Source organism: Mangifera indica, chromosome 9 (genome assembly GCF_011075055.1).
Source record: "Mangifera indica cultivar Alphonso chromosome 9, CATAS_Mindica_2.1, whole genome shotgun sequence".
In the NCBI taxonomy this organism is placed as follows: domain Eukaryota; kingdom Viridiplantae; phylum Streptophyta; class Magnoliopsida; order Sapindales; family Anacardiaceae; genus Mangifera; species Mangifera indica.
In genome coordinates, this window is record NC_058145.1 from 13,283,267 (window position 1) to 13,302,436 (window position 19,170).

General features: G+C 34.7%; 3 protein-coding genes across 5 annotated transcripts; all 3 read right to left on the bottom strand.

The window, feature by feature from the left end:
* Positions 1 to 421: 421 nt before the first annotated feature.
* LOC123226292 lies at positions 422 to 5,548 on the bottom strand. Its single transcript, XM_044650810.1, has 7 exons — positions 5,440 to 5,548; positions 5,049 to 5,188; positions 4,638 to 4,901; positions 1,665 to 4,546; positions 1,417 to 1,525; positions 808 to 888; positions 422 to 721 (listed from the first exon to the last, which is right to left on the bottom strand). The coding sequence occupies exons 1-7, from the start codon at positions 5,546 to 5,548 to the stop codon at positions 647 to 649; spliced, it is 3,660 nt and encodes a 1,219-aa protein (XP_044506745.1). The 3' UTR covers positions 422 to 646.
* On the bottom strand, positions 5,449 to 7,211 carry LOC123224705. The gene is made up of 4 exons (XM_044648399.1): positions 6,963 to 7,211; positions 6,333 to 6,536; positions 5,941 to 6,197; positions 5,449 to 5,822 (listed from the first exon to the last, which is right to left on the bottom strand). Exons 1-4 carry the CDS (start codon positions 7,144 to 7,146, stop codon positions 5,673 to 5,675), a joined length of 795 nt encoding a protein of 264 aa, XP_044504334.1. The 5' UTR covers positions 7,147 to 7,211; the 3' UTR covers positions 5,449 to 5,672.
* A 1,267-nt stretch (positions 7,212 to 8,478) lies between these two features.
* Positions 8,479 to 18,535, bottom strand: LOC123226048 (V-type proton ATPase subunit a1-like). Of its 3 annotated transcripts, none has more exons than XM_044650509.1 (19): positions 18,395 to 18,535; positions 18,032 to 18,177; positions 17,454 to 17,498; positions 16,848 to 16,970; positions 16,554 to 16,661; positions 15,591 to 15,704; positions 15,344 to 15,517; positions 15,038 to 15,175; positions 14,558 to 14,665; positions 14,295 to 14,402; positions 14,033 to 14,181; positions 13,326 to 13,479; positions 12,700 to 12,860; positions 11,369 to 11,575; positions 11,069 to 11,252; positions 10,897 to 10,980; positions 9,825 to 10,015; positions 9,684 to 9,743; positions 8,479 to 9,238 (listed from the first exon to the last, which is right to left on the bottom strand). In XM_044650509.1, the coding sequence occupies exons 2-19, from the start codon at positions 18,173 to 18,175 to the stop codon at positions 9,034 to 9,036; spliced, it is 2,457 nt and encodes an 818-aa protein (XP_044506444.1). In that variant the 5' UTR covers positions 18,176 to 18,177; positions 18,395 to 18,535; the 3' UTR covers positions 8,479 to 9,033. The 3 variants fall into 3 exon arrangements, 2 of the variants coding, with proteins under 2 accessions (XP_044506444.1, XP_044506445.1); XR_006504256.1 differs by lacking the exon at positions 18,395 to 18,535 and having other exon boundaries at positions 8,479 to 8,729; positions 8,831 to 9,238; positions 18,032 to 18,365; XM_044650510.1 differs by lacking the exon at positions 18,395 to 18,535 and having other exon boundaries at positions 17,454 to 17,520; positions 18,032 to 18,166.
* Between the last annotated feature and the right edge of the window lie 635 nt (positions 18,536 to 19,170).

Below are 19,170 nucleotides of genomic sequence, written 5' to 3' on the forward strand. Positions count from 1 at the left end.
TTTTATTGTAAATATATTTATACGAACTGATGTGATCATATCAAAACTTATAATTAGTTTGTATAATTTATTTATATATATAATATTATTTATATTAATATGTTTCACCGGCTTTTTACACCAATAAAATTTGTAAAATTTGGACAGTCTTGATAACTTATTGCAAAGAATCATAATAATGATAATAATAATAAACTTCTTAACCACCTGAAAATGTTTATTCTTACTTTTTGAAGGAGTTGATGTCACTTTTGTTTTTTTTTATATATATTTTAGCACAAATTATTGTCTGGGATGGCATTCTAAAAACAGTAAATCTTAACAATAAAACCTTTTCAATTGAATATCAAAAACATATTTTCGTCTTAAATTATAAATTAATTTCTCAGATTGAAAAAGTTGAGATTGTTTTTTACTCTGATTATTTCAAGACTGGCCTAAGATGGGTTGATTTTTCAGAGTTCGGAGAACACAAAGTCAATGGAACATAATTTACAATTTGTAGATTGTTGCGTGAATAAAGAAGAAATAAATATGCTTTGGTGGAAATGCCTGGGCAAGCCATAATTCAGACAATAATATTTGCTCAAAATATGGCGTGCTTCAAAATCAGTAACAATGTTAGAGGCAAAAGAATGATTAGGCATTAGGAAGGAGGAGGTATGTTGGTAAATTTTGTACAGTCAAATGGCCCAATGCCTTGATTGTTCTTCCGCTTCACCTGAAAATTATTTACATTTCAGATCAAAACACCACAACAAATTGAATGCCATAACAAAATAGAATATCCAGATAACCAGAAATTACCGGGGACCATGGACCAGGTTCAGGTTGAGTCTTGTCTTGGGGTGAATGCTGTACAGCACCACTTTTCAAGGTTAGAATTTCCTGCAGAAAGATGCAACTGTTAAATGGACAAACCCGCTGACTAATCTTTTTATCAATGCTATGTCTACTTATTTTGATTAAATAAATAGACACATATTTGTGTGTGTTATCATGTGATTACGCATAGTTTTTTGTAATCTTAATGCTATAAAATTGGAGAATTATCCTACCCAAAAATAATGGTGGTTTCAGTTACAATAATATCTGACAATATGAGAGGAAAACAAATGGAGACATGAGATTGATGAAATATTTTTATTAATTGAGCAAATAATTATACTTAATCAAGAGGATCTAACACTTTATGATTCGATTTCAGTATATGTTTAGCAAAGGATTAAATAGAGTTTGATCTTTCATCCCACTCCACAGATAGAATCAGTTTGGATTGTACAATATACATGGTGCCACGAGTGTTCCAGGCCTACAGGTTATGCGTCTAAGTAGAGTGACGAGGAATGTGCTGTACTGTAACTTTAGATCAAAGATAAAAGCTAAGTATCCACAGGTAAAGAGAACTGATATTACCTCTCCAGCAGCTTCAAATGCAGCTAACCACTCATCGGAAAACGGAACAGCATGTGGTGGAGGTTTTATCATTGAAGTATCTTGCTTCCTGTCAATCCCAGAGTTCTTACTGCATACAAACATCAGGGTCAGAAGGAACTCTAAAATTTTTTTATTAGTACTGAGAACAATTCTCCATTGAAATTAGGAACAAGTTTACAAACAAGGAAGTTCAAAATGTATAACATAGATCAGAACTAAGTACTCACAGAAGTTCTGCTGTATCCTTATCTTTTATGGCATGTATGGCATCATCTAAAGCATGCTGCGTTTCATTGTTAGGACTGCCATCCTTTTGAGTGATAATAGTTTCATCTTCCTCAGGCAAATTGTCACTTGCCATTGAATTAACATATACTTCCTGCAAGTCGTTCCCAGTTAATGACATTGTTGCATCTTCTGACTCATGCTGCATTTCACCACCAGAATCGTCATTATTTTCACAAATAGTAACTTCTTCTGGAAAAACAGTGATCTTCACTGTATTAACATTTACATCCTCAGAGATGCTTCCTGTTAATGACATTGTTGCATTGTCTGTGGCATACTTGACATCTTCTAGCTCATGCTGCAGTTCACCTACAGATCTGTCACTGTTTTGGGATATACTGGCTTCCTCTGGCAAAGAATCATGCTTCAATATGTGAAATATATTTTCTACAATTGATACCCTCTGATATGTATTAGCTGAAAACTTAGATTCTTTGTTCTGTGAACAAAATGCTTTAGATTCACAAGTATTTGCTGTTCCTGAATTTTGAACTTCATTCATTTTCAAAGAGACACCACAAGTCAATGACCAGGTAGGAGAACTAAGTTCTTCATTATTCCAGAACTTTGTATCAGTATAACACTCAGGATTTTTGACCAATGGTTCGATCTCAGCAGAACCTAACACTTTATTCTCCTCAGACGGGTACTCCACCTTCTGGTCCTCATCAACACCATCATTCTTAGCTGCAGGGGGTGCCTGAGTACAGACAACAGAACTTAATTCATTTTCACAAGCATCAGTGTGCTCTAAAACAACATCCACTATGCTTCCAAGCACATTCATCTCCTGCAACTCTTCAGAAGAACAGTTGTTTACAATCACCTTGTCATCCAAACTCAATCCATGGTCATCCAAAGAAACTTGTGCAGCTACAGGGTCAGACTCATTATGTTCAGTGTGCCCACTAGATGTATTCTTAATTGTATCACCAACTCCAGCAAGTTCTTCATTTGTTTGCTTTGCATATACATGTTGAAAAAGAGCAGAAATTTCCACTTCTCTATCAAAGCAACTTTTGGCGTACAGACTCACATCTGCAACTTTACTAGCATTGGATTCTCTGAATTCTGCAAAAGGCTTGTAGTCCTCAAATAAAAGTTTGTCATATGCCTCTGAAATCTGCTTCCCCTCTATGGACAGATTGTTGACAACATGCTTGTAATTCAGCTGATTATTTTGCACTGGTGACATATATTGCTGACAATAACTAATTTCATCTCCAGGCCGTAATTCAGAGTCAGAACAATTACTGTTTAGTGGTAAATTCAAGTGTTTGTCTTCTACATGTTTGTGTTTATTTATTTCATCTGTCATGGAATAACCCTCAACTTGCATAGCAGGAACTGTATCATTTACCTCTGAACTACCCATAACTTCCTCTGAAGTGCTGGGCTGGGATGTTATACACTGAAAATTTCCCATTTCACAACCACTGTAATATCCACTGTCTGAATGAACATCAGGGACTTCAATGCTGCCATTAGTAAAAACATCTGCTTCTTGATATTTATCCAACATTTCTGATATGCCAGAAGGAGTTTGACCATGATGTTTGATATCAGGCATGAATTCTGTATCAATAAAACATGACTTGATATTGTCTTCACATGGGTCCTCTACCGCCATATCACAGCCACTGTCAGGCCATGTCAGTTGTTTTGAACAAAGAGCACGGGAACTATTCAATTCAATTCCATCAGCATCAATTATGGTTTCATTTTCATCAACAACCATATTATCAAAGGCTGAAGAGCCCAAAACAACTTTTCCCGTTCCAGCTGATAGACTGACATTGGCAGACTGCAACTGTGATTTTTTACAGAAGTTATCAGTTGCAGCAATGCATTCTGTACTGGAATTAGCAATCTCCGTACCAGTGCACTTCTGAAACTCTAAGGATCTACTCTCCCGTGAAAATGTGCCATTGTTTGTCCATGGACTTGGACTTTCACTTTTAATCTGTTCTACCTGACGGGTGGAAGGCATTGTCTCATCAGCTTGTTTCATGTTTTCTTCATTTGCACAGCTTAACAAATCATCATGCTGTTTTGAAAGACCCTCAATACTATAAACATTGGCTTTTCCAGATTGTGACTCTGAAACAGCACCATGGACGTCTCCAGATTGTGACTGTGAAGAGGACCTGTGATCCTTAATTGACACATGACATACTTTGTTCTCCTCACATTTGCTGTCAATAAAATCCGTTGTCTCAAAAACACCTTGAACTTGCACTGCCAGGTCAAGTTGGGACGTAATATGAGCATTCTCCAATTTGGGCTCAGTCATTTCTATATTCATTGGGCAAATACTAGCTACTCTCTCTTTGGCATCATCTTTCATGAATTGATCAGATTGTGCACTTCGTAAGAGCAATCTATCATCGCTACACTGTAGTTCACTATCCACTGCAGGAGAATTCTTCTCATATGTTCTTTGTTCCCCCGTTTTCAGCGATTTCTGGTTAGTGTCATTGTATATATGAAAACTTTGCTCATTATTTACAGTGTCAAAACTGTTAAAGTTAGATGGCGCATTAAGTTCCACCTTTTGAGTAGCATTTCCAGGCAAGTTGGATTCTGTCTTTTCAAGTGAATCAGAATGACGATTAGATTCTGTAACTGAACCTGGGACTCCCTTATTTGCACTTGATGTCAGACCACTTACAATGTCAGGCATCTTCCCAGGGGCAGGAATGGGCTTCTCACGGATAACATTGAAGGCATCAAATTTCCTCAAATTAGGAATGTTTGATTCGGGAACATTGCAAGCTTTATTACTTCTCTGTAATATGTTATGTGAAGAAGAAACTTTTGACTGCAAGTAACCATGAATCAAAGAAATAAATATCAATCAGAATTTTTACCACAGATCTATAAATGGCTAAAAAATGTCTATTTGAGTCAACCTGATTAAAAAATCCCAATGATGGTGATGGCATCCGCAAACCTGATGGCTTTGCAGTTTGTACTTGTGAATGTTGCATGCTTCCACCAGTACTGGGAAACTTTGGTGGAAAAGAAGTCGCAATTTCATTACTCTCATGGTTGTATGATAAATTCCCAGAAGCTGGAAGAGCTGGACCTGGGTTGATCTCTGAGGCATCATTAGCTTTGGTGACAAAAGAATGCTGTGAATTGTTTGACGACTGGGTTTTCCGTGCTGAGCTGGCCTGTAAAAATATTAGAACATCACAACTAATAAAGCAACCATTCCATGGTTAAATGGAATATTTTGTAATAAATAACCATGTTCGGCCCAAAGCATTCTCCAATATAGGTTTATAAAAGCTAACACTTCTAATGTTTTATGTTCTCACCACATTTCTTTTAGCCTGTTGAACAGAAGATTTCACAACTACCGATTTGCTGGGTTGCAAACCAGATCTGGCATTACTTCGGGCAGTTTTAGAATTGTTTGAGGAACACCTTAGTCCAATGTTTCTTTGAAAACTGACTGCTGTTCAAGAAAGAAGAAAGCAACAAATGCGAATATATTATTTTCATCTGCTGTAAATGCAGAATTGGATTTGAAAGAGTAGTCTATTGTACTACAAATATGACACCAGATAAAGATATGACAATTGCCAAATCAGAACGTTGAACAACTTTGAGCAATGATCTGCAGCTGAGAACTTTAATTCAGCTAATATATCTGTGAGCATAAGAATTTAAACCCTCCTGAAATCAAAAGAAATATGCTTCAGTTACCTTGTTGAACATTCTGATTCTGCTTTATGTTGCTGACTCCCTCAATAATGGTTTTAACAGTTGCAGTATGAACAGAGGGATCTTGTTTTCGGACTGGTATCTTTGGCATGTTTAATTCTTTAGTTGCTGCTTTAGTTTTGTTGACAGTCGCAGGCCTTTTCACAGTTCAAAGAAGTTAAGACCAACTACTCTCCAATTTAATAGATAAAGAGAGACAGACCAACTACCCAACTCTAGTAAATTTCTAAAAACCACAAAACTCTCCCACTATATTGTATGATGTCATCAAAAGGATATGTAGATGAAGCCGCAGGTCTTGGGCAACCACTGCGTTTAGATCCACATCTATTAACATCTTGAGCTGAAAGCACCTTTTGCTTAGCCTGAGGACATGTTCAACACGACTAGAATTAGTTCCATTTGACTCAGCTTTCAACTGACAAGATAATGTCCAAAAAATAGCAAGTCATAGGCAGCTCAAGCAACTATATGAACACTAACCGCTGAAGTTGATGCTACAATACAATTAACTCCAGTGGATGCACCCTTCTTTGGCAATGATGTACTGCCACACTTTCTATCCTCCTTTATAGTACTTGCTGGCAACTCCTTATACAAATTTTCTTCAAGAGCTGTCAGATCTTCTGATTCAGCCACCAATGATTCGCTCCGATCTTCATCAATAACTGGCAACAGCGGCCCACTAGACTTACCAATGTCACCACTAATTAAAGACAACTCCCAAGGATCCAAAACACCTGACCCCAAAAAAAAAAAAAAAAAAAATCTAGTAACTTAGTAAGTATTTAACCAATAAGAGTTTTTACCTCCCATCTTCAACTTCTACTAAGGAAATAAAGCATTATGAAATGCAAAACCAAATATTAGACCACCTTCTTCAGTAAAGAAAGCTTGGTTCCATGCTAAGCTTTTGCGCAAATTGTACCCTCCACCCTTCTTCTTCCTCTTCATTTGCTGGGGCTCTATACTGAGTTTTGGCACTTCCGGTTTGTTTAAGCTTGTATTCCCTTCATTAACACTATCACTATGTGATGATAAACTTAGATTTTCTTCATTCTCCTTGCTCGTCACTCCTGCTGCAATATCATAAGGTAATTTCGTTGAAACAGTTATATAAATTTAATGAATTAAACTAATTACCATTCAGTAGAAAAATGCTTCATTATTGACTCAAAGTTCCTCCATATAGCTCGCAATAAAGCTAAAAATTTACTAATTCGCTAGAATATGATGAATTCAAACTCATTCAGAAAACATATTATGTAACTAGAATTAGCAGAAAGAAAAACCATTTAGCTATTCAAAAAGATTATCTAGGACAATTGAAAAAATAATAAAAATAAAAGAATCACTAATATAAAAGAGAATTTAGAAAAGGAAAACTAGAAAAGCAAATTATTTAAATTACAGCACAATGTACACAAATTTAAACCAATAATTCGTATCAAAGAATCGAAATAGATATAAATAAAGACGACCAGATATCAAATAGAAACCCTAACCAATTGGAGAAACAAGAGGCGAGGGGGGATGAACGGAACGCTTAGATCTGGGGATTAGCAGAGGCGAACAAGTGAAATAGGTCTTATCGAAACTTGTCGCGTTGTCATTAAGGATCTTTTGCAGCGGCAACAGCGAATCATCTTCTCCGGAGATCTCTAGAAACGACAAGTCATCCGATTCCATTTCTCTGATTTCTTTCTCGTTTATTCAGTTCGAGTGTGAAAACAAATCTGAAATTGCTGGGCAAGCGGGAAACGGAAGACAACGGTCACGTGATGTGGCAGCTGCTTTTATAATTACTAAAAGTCCAGAATAATTTGAATTTTCATTTAACCGCATGAATTCATTTTACATGGGCCGGATCCTCGTACAAATACATGGCCGAAGGACTTTTTCATATTCAAAGTCCATTGCACTCATAAATGGATACGTGTTAATTATTAAAAATTTAAACACATATCTTTTGAATATTAAAATTAATTAAATTTTAAAAATAAAATCATCATTTAATTAGTAATATATTTAAAATAAAAAAATATTATTCATTTCTTTTATAGGTTTAGAAAACTAATAATTTTTTTCTATCATTAAATTTTGGAATATTACATTTTCTCTTTAGAGTTTTCTTATTTTCCCCCCTTCCTTTCCGACACTATCACTAGCCAATTTCTCTCTTCCTTCTCTTTTTCGACATAAGTAACCGGACGAAGAACATTCTTATCATTAGACAAAAAACGATTCATCTTTGTCTAGTGATAAAGATGTTTTTCCTCTAGTTACTAACATTAAAAAAGGGCAGAGAGAAAGAGAAGTTGACCAATGATGGCGTTAGAAAAAAAAGGTAAAAAAAGAAGGAAACCCTAAAAAAGAAATATAAGATTTCAAATTTTAATTCTTAAAAAAATTGTTAGTTTTCTAAACTTATAGAAGAAATAGATAGTATTAACTAATTTTATTAATTTTAACAGTTTATAAATAAGTGTTTAAGTTTTCAATAATTGATAGATACTAATGTGATAATACAATGAACTTTTAGTGGGAATAAGTCCTTTGGCGTAAATACATCGTCTAATTTGGAAATACACAAATGCAATTGAAGAAAGACAAAATTACTCGTGATTCTTTGACTTCTACTTAACGAGAGAAAATATATTACATTTTCTTTAGAGTAGTACTATGTGTATAATTTTTGTACATAAACAAAAACATATGATCGTATAATTGAATAATTGAAATTTAAAAAATAAAACAATATTTAATCATATAATAATATATCATTATTTACACATAAATTATATACATAGCTTTATTATTCTACTTAAAATCTTAAAACTTTTATTTTCTTGCAGCCAACGTAAACCCTAATATTAACGCAAACCTCTCTTTAGTCTAACAAAAAATTCAAATAATCCTTCAATTGTTCCGAGACGAGTTAGCAACCAACACCCAAGATCAACGACTTTCGATTTGATTATAGCAACAACAATAGCACAAGTGAAATAGATGCAACTGAAATTATTCAACTTAAAATTCTCTATAGGATAACTGGGTAATTAATTATTACATTGGAGTAACAAAAAATTTGAAAAACCAAAAAGGCCCAATTCCCCGCAATGGCCACACTAACTAGTGTGATCCTGTAAAAATTTCTAATCTACTCCTCCTACTTCCCGGGCCCAACAAATACAATACGATGTATAAAGGATTCCCAGCTCCTCTTTACAGCAAGCTCCCAACCCTCCCTCGCCCTCTTTACTTCTTTTCTCCTTTGTGCAAAAGAATAATTTGAAAAAAAAAAAAAAAAAAGGTAAAATACAAACTTCTTTTGATGGAACCTAAAAATGACTAAACAGAAAACTTCGTATACCTGAGAATATGAGCTATGATTTCCTGTTTCTACATCAAAGTCGAGCAGCATAATGTTTGAGCAAAATAAGTATAAATCCTCTTGCCAGCCTGAATAGGATTCCATGGCCGTCCTCTGTAAGTGGCTTTCTATAATTGAAAATACTCCTACCTCTGTTCACACTCTTTCTTTCTCCCAAAAACTGAAGGTTACATACGATAAACCTAATCCTCATCGTCTTTTATTGAAGCAAAAGAGAAGGGTCTGAACTTATAGCCATCCCCATGGTAGAACTTGTTCTGAAATTCCACCCAGTGAAGACGCAGCGCATGTAAAAAAGCACTGAGAGTCTCCATCATGAGCAATATGAAAGCAGTGGCAAAGGCAAAAACTGCCAGACCTATTAACCGGACAACAAGGTTGTCATACCTGTAATAATTGTCACTTGCTTATCATTAGTGATAACAAAATAACATACTAAGAGTAACAAAAATTTACCACATTCCTACTTCTATTACAATATTAAATAATTTTTTATGTTAATTGCATATCTATCTTCCTTTAATAGAGTTTTAAATATATGTGATAGAACATAATTAATACCTATTAACACCGCTTGCTCAATTTGCACAGTATCGAATACAATGTGGATATGTTAACATGTGTAGTAAGTGGCAACCAATCAAGCTATCACTTGACATTTGTAGTGGGCACAAAGAAATGAAGGAATATGATGTTATGGTTCCTATTGCATGCATACAATGACAAAGGCATTTGAAGATATATAAACTGCAATAAGTGAAGTTGAGATAACAGAGCAAAAATTCGTTAAGGCAGAGAAACAGATGCTGAATGATAAAAACTAAAAACTCACCCCCAGGCAAGGAGGAGGACTTTCTCATAGAAGACAGTAGATAGTTCAGAGTGTGCCAAGCTGACATATCAGTAACAGTTATCAGTTAACCACACAATAGAAAAGACATTTGTTTAATTCAACAAAAATTCATGGCAGTACCTTAAAGCCCACAGTCGAAGGTATGATGCTGTGTTTGAGACTGCACCAAGAACAAACTCAATGGAATGTATCATTTGGTGCACAAATATTTCACTAAAATTGAATTCCTCATGATGTCGTGCAGAACCAGGTTCAACCTCAAGATCCATCTCAGAGGTGCCAAGTATCCCATAGGTGCGGCCTTGAAATCTCTAGAGAATATCCCAAGGAAAATAATATCAAGTTCTAAAATATTCTAGGAAATAAAAATAATGTCAAAAAACTAAAAAAGGTTGTAAAAGATGGAGAGCAAGACCCCAAAGGTTAACAAAAGTGGTGAAATATTAGAACTTTCAAGGTGAAGGTTTGGGTTCTAGCCTCTACAATGCTTGTAAAACTTTGACTTATCTAGCGTAGTAGTTATGAATCCGATCCAACAAATATGAACAAAGTCCCCAGTTATCCAAAAAAAAAAAGATGAAGAGGATAAGAATGAATTATGTTTCAAGAGAGGAGGTTCTGATCATTAAAGATCCTTCTGTATGGTGTCTCTACAAAGTATTGGGCTTGCATAAGATGAGTTTGACACCCAAGAAGGGCACCATAAAGGATAAATTAAAGGGGTTAAAAATATATTACAGAATGTTAATTTGTACATGAGACATGTATACACAGAGTATATACACAACATGCATGTTATTAGGCACATTTCACGCTAGAAAGAGGAACCTTTCATATTACTTGGATGAACAAGAGAAAGCAGATGTGTGTGCACTCTTCTCTTTGACAAATAGATAGATGTGTAACAACTTATAAGCTAGGGCTGGGACAAGTATGCTACTCACAGTACCAAAAATATGGTTTAAGAACATGAACAATATATATCTCCCATTCAACAGGACAAACTGGTGTTTCAGTCAATTGAAAACATGGATCGACAATCCATTTTAAAAGTTACAGGAATTTATGAGAGCCCAACAATACCACACACAAACATAAGCACTATTTTCAAAATTATAGTCAGAGATGTCAAAATATTTAAAGATTTTTCTACCAAATAAACAAATGCATGACAAGTCAACCACCAAATTACCTCCAAATGTTGCTTTCTTAAAATAAAAGGTTTTGGAAAGAGCATCCATGGAACTGCAATTAAAGCCAAAAGCAACAATACTATCTGCGAAAGTCAAACATCAATTTACTACAGACAAATTAATATTGCACTTTAAGCATATCCACAATAGATACAAGAGGGATGATCATGCCTGAAGTGGTCTCTGGCCCCAAAACAATTGATTCTCACCAAGGTTGTCTGTGGGACTCAAAAACATGTATATCATTACATGATAAAGGTCTGCCTGAGAACCAGTGCACCACTTGATAACAATAAGAAGTGAAAGATACCCAAAGAGACTGTTAAGAAAGATCATCTGTGGCACAAATTGATACCTAGACACCAAGATGCAAAAACATTTCAGTCTCGTCCCTCTAAATGGAAAGGGCAATTAAAAGGAGGTGAAGCCGGGCATATAGAGAGAAATGAAAAGAGTGGCTAGGAAACACACCTTATATCCAGTGAACTTCCAAAAAAGCGTGCATTGAAGTAACTCAATATAATACCTAGGTTCATCTGGGCCACACCCAACAAAATAGACATCTTCATTTTAAGAGAATTTAGGAAAGGAAGCTCTGATCGACTTCCACGCCATTTTGGATCAACGCCAAATGGATATGGATCTCGATATTTAACTAAGCCAGCTAAGTGTGCATCACTGGTAACAACAAAAATAACAGAATAACTAATCACATGATAAAAAAAAAACTACATTGTTGAGAAAGAAAGGAATTTCCAGAAACATCATTCTTTAATAGCACAAAGAACTGAAAACACTTTCAAGCATACAAAGATAATGAACAAAAAAATTGTGAGAATTTCAAGAAACTCCTCAGAACTGATTAAGAGTAAAGCATGGTTAATCTATAATGCCTAGATGATTTGAATTAAAATGCAATAAAATTCATATGAAGAGTGATGCTATATGCAACCCATCGGTTGTTTAAGGTATCTTATAATCCCCCATTTCTAAACACAACTGTGTTATTTCCAAGACTAGCCTTCTATTTTTATGAACTTTTATGATACACTTTCAAAACACCAATTTTTTTTTATCTTAAGAAATGGTTTTCACATTTTATCTTAAAAGAAAATTTCAAGACAATACAAGGAAATCTCCCAATCTATAATTGGTTTGGAGCCAAACAAATTATAACCCATTTGTTGATCACATTCTGCGATGATCCAAAAGAATGTGTATATTCATTCAAATGTTAAGTGTTCAGATACTTCAAAACTTCTTAATGGAACTCGTTAACCTCTAGTAATAAGTTTTAGTTAAAATATAAAAAAGTTGCTAGTTTTAATATGATAAAACAAATTTTTCATGTGTTTGTTATACGAGTATTGTGAGAAGTAATTATTTCAACCAACTACGCATATATGAGAAATAGATTGCGGATCGTAGAACATTAATAATTGAGGAAGGTTAAGAAAATGAGTAAAACTGAAACGGTTCAGGCTTCACATTTTTTGATACTTTTTTGGTGGGCTACAGAGTTGATGAAACAAGACAGAAAACCATTTGTGCTATGCAAATTTTTCCTTTTTTAAGGCCAGTATCATGGGTGCATTATGAATTTGTCTTAAGGATATTATAACAAAAATGTTGAAATGGGGGTTGGAAAAATAGTTTGTGGGGGCTATTTGCACCATTTGTATCAAAAAATGTAAAACCTTATCAATCAGTGAGGGCATCAAATGAAGCAAAGCCAAGCCTGCTCCTGATAACATCCAAGGATTCTGCTCAAAGTAAATCTGAAAGACATACATAACTATTACCTGCAAGTTTTATCTCGGCATTTGTAAGCAGACCCACCAAATATGTAAAAAGGAACAGAGAAGAATTCGTTGTAAATCAGCCCACAGTAAATCGAGAAAAGAGACATCAAAAGGAGTACATAGCGCCCACCAAATAGCATTTCCATAAAGCTTCCAAGTTTCTGCATATAAACTATTAAAAATCAACTTATGGGAACTACATCAGAACTCATGGCAGGGAAACATAAGCATATTACATAAGCACAATGTTTAAGTCAGTATAAGCATATTAAAAATGCAAAATCTTAAGTCAAAGACAGACTGAAGTCCTTAAGGGTCCAATCAAGCATCTTGCAGTTCGTTCAAGGACTCCTCTCCCAGAGATATATAAAATGAAACAAAAGCATTGCAATATAGTTACAAAAGGAATATTATTAACAAAAAACTAAAAGTATAATGACAAAAGATGACAACAATTAACTTAGCCACTGATACATTCAATGACTTGCAATATGAAAAATAACACAAAACATTTTGATAAGTTTATGTTCACTTAAGGAAGGCCATGATTCATAATACTAGACAGCATAGTTTCTTCTAGTACAACAAATTGTTTGACTTAAAAAAGAATTTGAAATCAAATATACCTGAGTCTTAAGCCTCCTTTCCCGAGCTATAAGAACTAATGCTCCCAACAATAAGCATATTCCATGACCCCAATCCCCAAACATCACCGCAAAAAGAAAAGGAAATGTAATGACAGTGTATATTGCAGGATTTGCTTCTTGATATCTAGCAACACTGCCAAACAGATTGTTTCATTAGTACTGTAATCATTTCTATAAATTTTAAAAAACTAACAAAGCACAGAGCTTCTGCCAATTAGCCTCATTCTGAATATTGATATAATAATTATCAATGATTCAATTAACCAATATGAAAAATTACATGCAGGATTGAACATGAACCATATAAATCAAATTTTACATTAAGTAGCTGGACCTCATCTTAAACAGAAACTGAACTATGCTAGTGCATGAATCGACTCTAGTGAGTAAGACAGACTAAATACATGATTGCAACAAATAGCTGCCATATGGTGAAAGCTGACGACAGTACTAAAGAAACAAAATGCATCAACCTCTTTTAAGTCTCTTGTTCACCATGTAAACCTCTTATAAGAAAGCATTAGACGAAATTTTATCAAAGATAATGATAATGTCAAAGAAAAATGCCCCTAAAAAATCTCATCCAAAATCATGATCATTCCTTTCATAAGGTGAATGTTGCTTTAATTTGGAAGACAATTTTGGTTAAAGAAGACGAAAATAATGACAGCAGCAAAGGAGCTCACCCATAAGCATCAACAATTTCTTGAAATGCATTTGTGAAATGGTTTGTTCTAAAATGTGTTGGAGGTGATTCCAAAACATCCATAGCATGAAATATTATGCCAACTTGAGAACTGCTATCAAAAGTTGCACGTCGGAGCACCTCCTGAATCTGTTGAAACATAATAAACCCTTAGGCAAAAAGTTCTTCGGCAGAAGTACGAGAAAGTACTAAAATAACTAACACGTTGTAATCTATTCAACAATAAGGCCCGACAGACTTACCTGATCTTTCGCAAATATAGGGCACCAGCCTTCTCCCACAAGACATTGTTTTGTAACATCAAAATTCAGCATATTCAGTGTATCATATACAGCCTTTTCCCTTCTTACCTGGTAACAGGTGGTCCCCAGAATCAAGAAGATTAAGTTACATTATCATAAACATGGCATGGAGTTGGAATAGTTTAAATTTACTATGTTGAAAGCCACAGCAAGGGCACCCAAAAGAGAAAAAAAAAAAAGACAGTGTAGCAGCTAAATCTTACCATATTCATCCATTTTGTAAGATGGAATCCAATGGAAGTGAGGGCTTTATTTCGGTGGAGTATGCCTGCTGCCAGCGTGGCTTCAAGCTCAGAAAGACGAGATAAAACCTGTCAAAAGAAGGCTTTAACTTGGAAAAAATCTGAATAACCTTTATTGTGACTCTTTTTTATATCTTCTAATAAACAAAACTACAGAGTAATGAAACCTCTAATCAACGACTAGGCATATAAACGATTTTAGCTGACAAATGAGGAACACTCAAGCAAGATAAATTAGTCTGTATATCTTCCAATAAAACTTTTAAGAATTTTAGAATTTTCTGGTTGTTATTTGGAGACAATAAGAGCATCTCATATAACGGTTATTAAGATTAAACAAGGATACATAGCACCGTTACAGCCAAAAAATAGATATGAGAATGGAATTCTTCTTCCACGCAATAGATGAAATATAACCAACTGCCACAACAAGACACTTACTTCTCTAATTATTTGCCTCTGTTTAGTTATGTCTTCAGGTACAGGATAACAATTTGCCCCAAAAGCTTCGCAAATTTTTAAAATCTTCATTCTTGCTCGCTCCCCGGAGAAAAATACTACGAATATGGTCTTCTCAACCTGCAAGTTGAACAAATACAAGTCAATAACAAATAACATATACTAGTTCCAGAAAGACAACAAATAAACCCTCTGAGCAAAAATGGCAACCCTAGAAGATTTAAAGAAGCAAACATTGAATCTTCTAGATAATGAATTAACAGAGCCAGTCATGAGAAAGAAGAAAACCGTTTCAGTGGTTAGATGATCCACACACTCTTCATCAGCTGGTGCCTGATTGAAAAGCATATTGCCCCTTGTAGCACGAAACAACATTCTCTCAAATCTTTGAATTTTTGACTTGCAAATAATCCCACTGATAAATCTTAGACCAGACTGGTTTGATGGCCCAGGATTTATCTCCTGTATAATGAATGATCTAAACAGGATGTTTTTTCTGTCAACAAAAACAATTGAAAGTTCATTAAACAAATACCTGTTCAAGTAATGAAGCTGTCTCAGTATAACCACTGCTTGAGTACACACTCTCAGTTAATTCCAGTTCCTCGGAAACGGCATGACCATTGCTTGATACAAGAAAGCCACCAGCCTGGAAATGCCCAATAAAATATGGGAGGGTTAGGTCATAGCAAAATGCATTATTTATTAGAAGTTTTAATCGAAATTTCATATTTTAAATTTCCTTTCACAATTAATAACCATTTTTGTGAGAAGTATTTTCATGTCCAGATTTAAATATGGGATATCATCAGGACAGGGAAAATGAATCACATTTACAATCAAGTAAACCACCGATTCTAGATAACCTAGGTGTTTGAGGACTAGCAAAAATTTCTCAATATCAGATAAATACAGAAACCATAAATGCTAAGCAATTGTCAAAATCTGTAATCCATTAGAACACAAAATGAATTATAAACTTCAACCCTTCCTGAGTTGTACTGGTGTCTGAAAGACAAGAATAGAAAAACTATGCTCTCAAACAGAGAACATTTGTATGATTGAATGAATTGGATCCATTGAAAGTACTTGATAAGGGAACACTGGAACATTTTTACCCATCCAACATAAAGGAAAAAATTCAACACTGCTTGTCAGTTAAACTTAAAAGGGAAAGGGAAAGGGAAAAGGAACATATATATTTGGTGGTAAACCCTTGATCACTTTGTCTTCTGGCAGGCTAGTATGCTGGAAGCAACAGATAGTCCACCAGTAAGCAGCTTGTTGGTACCGCAATTATCATCCCCCATCAGATTGTCACTATTCAAATGCTTAATAGCATATGCAGCAACGAACATAGGGTTAAGAGTACCCTAGGCCAAGCAAAGCAAAGTGGGAACTAAACACACACACAGAGACAATACCAAATTTAACCACAGAGGTAAAGTCAACGAACAGAACAATAACGTAATCCCTAAAAGATAGCTAGAATGAGTACCTTTTGCAAGACCATTTTGAACTCAAGGAGCTCATTATACGTTTGTCGAAGTTTCTCACTATTAGAGTTCATTTCAATTAGCTCATGTTCGTGCTCAGCTAGTTGCATCTGAAATAAGGAGAAATACAACAAATAATACATTCAGATTCCAGAAGCAAGTAGTCTATGCATTTAGTATCTACTTTGTTCCAACGTCAAAAAAATAAAATAAAAATCTAGGAATCATAAAGACAAGCTAAACCCAGGCAATGGAGAAAAAAAAACTCATCAGTAGAGCAAGGGGGTATTATCGACCTCTAATTCCTCCAACTCAACATCAGGTCCTGAAACAGGATGGACAGAAGATAGAAGACCAGCTTTATTGATTTGTTCCTTTAAAAATCGCAGCTTTCTTGACATCTCTCCACATCGCTTTACCTATAAAAAAGAAAACTCAAATGTTCAAATAACAATGACAAATAAAATCCAAATTTGTATTTAGCCTCGATCTAAACTAAAACATATAAAATTAGTGACAAAAATTTTATACTTCATATTCTATCCTATGTCTTTTACTAATTACTGAACAATGGAGAGCATAAAAGATCAAAATTGTATATGAATCAGGGCACCATGCTGCTCAAAAGAATCCATGTATTCATTAATTTAGCATCAATAAAAGGCATAGGAAGCAGGAAGACACGGTAAGATTAAGAAACTGGAAATATCAAAAGTTGCAGAAGCAAGCTCAAGTGGCACAAATAATGAAGAGTTCCTGAAGTCAACTCAACAAATGAAGATAGATGACGAGGCTATCAAGCATTTATGCCACATTATATGTGCAGCATTACCCTGGAGAAAAAATGAAAATCTAAAGTAATTATACTGCAGTAATAGCTCTGACACATGTAAGGTACATACCTGATTAACAAATATTCGCTGGAAAGGGCTTTTATCAGCATTTAACTGGCCGGGGAAACAAAACCACCTTTAGATATTATCGCAGTTAAGTAAGAGAGTAAGCACACATTCAGTTTAATATTTTAGCCTGAACTTAATAAATTAAGTATATAATATGCACATAGTTCAGTTTAAAATAACTTTCATAAGGAACAAATAAAACTCAAATCCGTTTCCTGTCTTTTCCTACATTTTCTCAGCAAACAAACAGGCAAAAGCAATTCAATATTCACTCCAATTAATAAAACATAACCTAGTTAGATCTGAGCTAAAACTGTTAACAGACAACATGATAAAAACAATTAAATGATTAACAACCAAAAAAATAAAAGCTCCACAATTAAATGATTAACAACCAAAAAAAAAAAAAAAAGCTCCGCTAAGCTTAGTATAACAATTCATATAGCCAACCATCATTGTACAAAAATTTAAATCCTATTTTTTTTTTTTGTTTTCTAATTTCTCAGCAATCAAACACGAAACAAAGAAGACAATCAAATAAACAGAAGACCAAGTCGGATCTGAGACGACACACTTACGTCACGAAACTGCAAGAGACCGAGTTCGCCGATATACGAGACGGCTCGATGAGCAGACTCAACTGGAATGATGAGCTGTACAAAGGTCATCTTCTCCGACCGCATCAAATCCATAGGCGGCAAATTGTCAATGAACCGCTCCATTTCTGAAGACCAAAAGAGAAGATGAGATTGTTGACCGGTAAAAAAATATTATACAGTTGTCGGTGGATCCAAGTGAGTGAGTTTCAGATCTGAATCAGAAACCAATTGGACCGTGCGTGCGCTTGGTGTGTTTGTACTCTTTTTGGTTTCAGTTTTGCCATTCCCAACTGTAACTTGAACCGGGAATTTCGCATCAGTTTAAACTTTAAAGGGCGTTACCCGAAGGACATTGTTGTCTTTTCGTCTAATTAACGGGTATTACGTCTTCATCTTGAAATAATGAGCAAATAACATTTTCCCAACTGTCACTTGAAACAATGCATATATAAGGATCTCATAACATGGTTGAGATATCATGAAATAATAAATATTACTGCTCACCCTCATAAAAAAAATGAAAGAAAGAAAGAAAGAAAATGAAAGTAGGATATTTATATTTCTCATTTATCAAAATCCTTACATAAACCAGAAGTGATGAGAAGGGAGAATCAAGAATTTATTCTGGGGGGAAACCTCCCCTAATCCTAATAACAATATGAAAATTGGTAATATAGAGACTACAAAATTGCATCTTGTGACATAGCTGAAATTCTGTACAAGCATGTGCAAAAAGCTTCATATGGCTTTTGTGAAAAAAAAAAAAAAAAATTGCAACAAACTGTGCCTCAGAAGAACCAGAGACCTGCATAATCAATCAAGGGAGAATGAGTATTAGAGATGGTGGCCAAAAGACTATGTCGCACCCAAGGTTTAATGCAATGACAATGTCACACCTGTTAATTTTGAAAAAAATCAAACACTCCCCTTTAAATTGTTAAAGTTAATAGTTTTAGTTAATATAAAGGGAAATTATAAAAATTAGGCAAAATTAAAGGGGTCTAAGCGAAATTACCCAAAAAATTCAGGTTTAAGAAAAATGCCCAGGTTTTGTGAAATGACGAAAATGCCCCCATATATAAACAAAGCAAATTTTCACTGTGCAATTCAAAGAAAAT

Coding starts and splice junctions, on each gene's coding strand:
- LOC123226292 (XM_044650810.1), bottom strand. CDS start 5,548: ATGCCAAAGATACCAGTCCGAAAACAAGATCCCTCTGTTCATACTGCA. Junction 5,189..5,439: donor GAATCAGAATGTTCAACAAG/GTAACTGAAGCA, acceptor TTTCTTGAACAG/CAGTCAGTTTTCAAAGAAAC. Junction 4,547..4,637: donor CATTGGGATTTTTTAATCAG/GTTGACTCAAAT, acceptor GGTTACTTGCAG/TCAAAAGTTTCTTCTTCACA.
- LOC123224705 (XM_044648399.1), bottom strand. CDS start 7,146: ATGGAATCGGATGACTTGTCGTTTCTAGAGATCTCCGGAGAAGATGAT. Junction 6,198..6,332: donor AGCTTTCTTTACTGAAGAAG/GTGGTCTAATAT, acceptor TTTTGGGGTCAG/GTGTTTTGGATCCTTGGGAG. Junction 5,823..5,940: donor TTGTAGCATCAACTTCAGCG/GTTAGTGTTCAT, acceptor ACATGTCCTCAG/GCTAAGCAAAAGGTGCTTTC.
- LOC123226048 (XM_044650509.1), bottom strand. CDS start 18,175: ATGGAGCGGTTCATTGACAATTTGCCGCCTATGGATTTGATGCGGTCG. Junction 16,971..17,453: donor AGCGAATATTTGTTAATCAG/GTATGTACCTTA, acceptor TCTTTTTTATAG/GTAAAGCGATGTGGAGAGAT. Junction 12,861..13,325: donor AAAGGAGGCTTAAGACTCAG/GTATATTTGATT, acceptor GTTTATATGCAG/AAACTTGGAAGCTTTATGGA.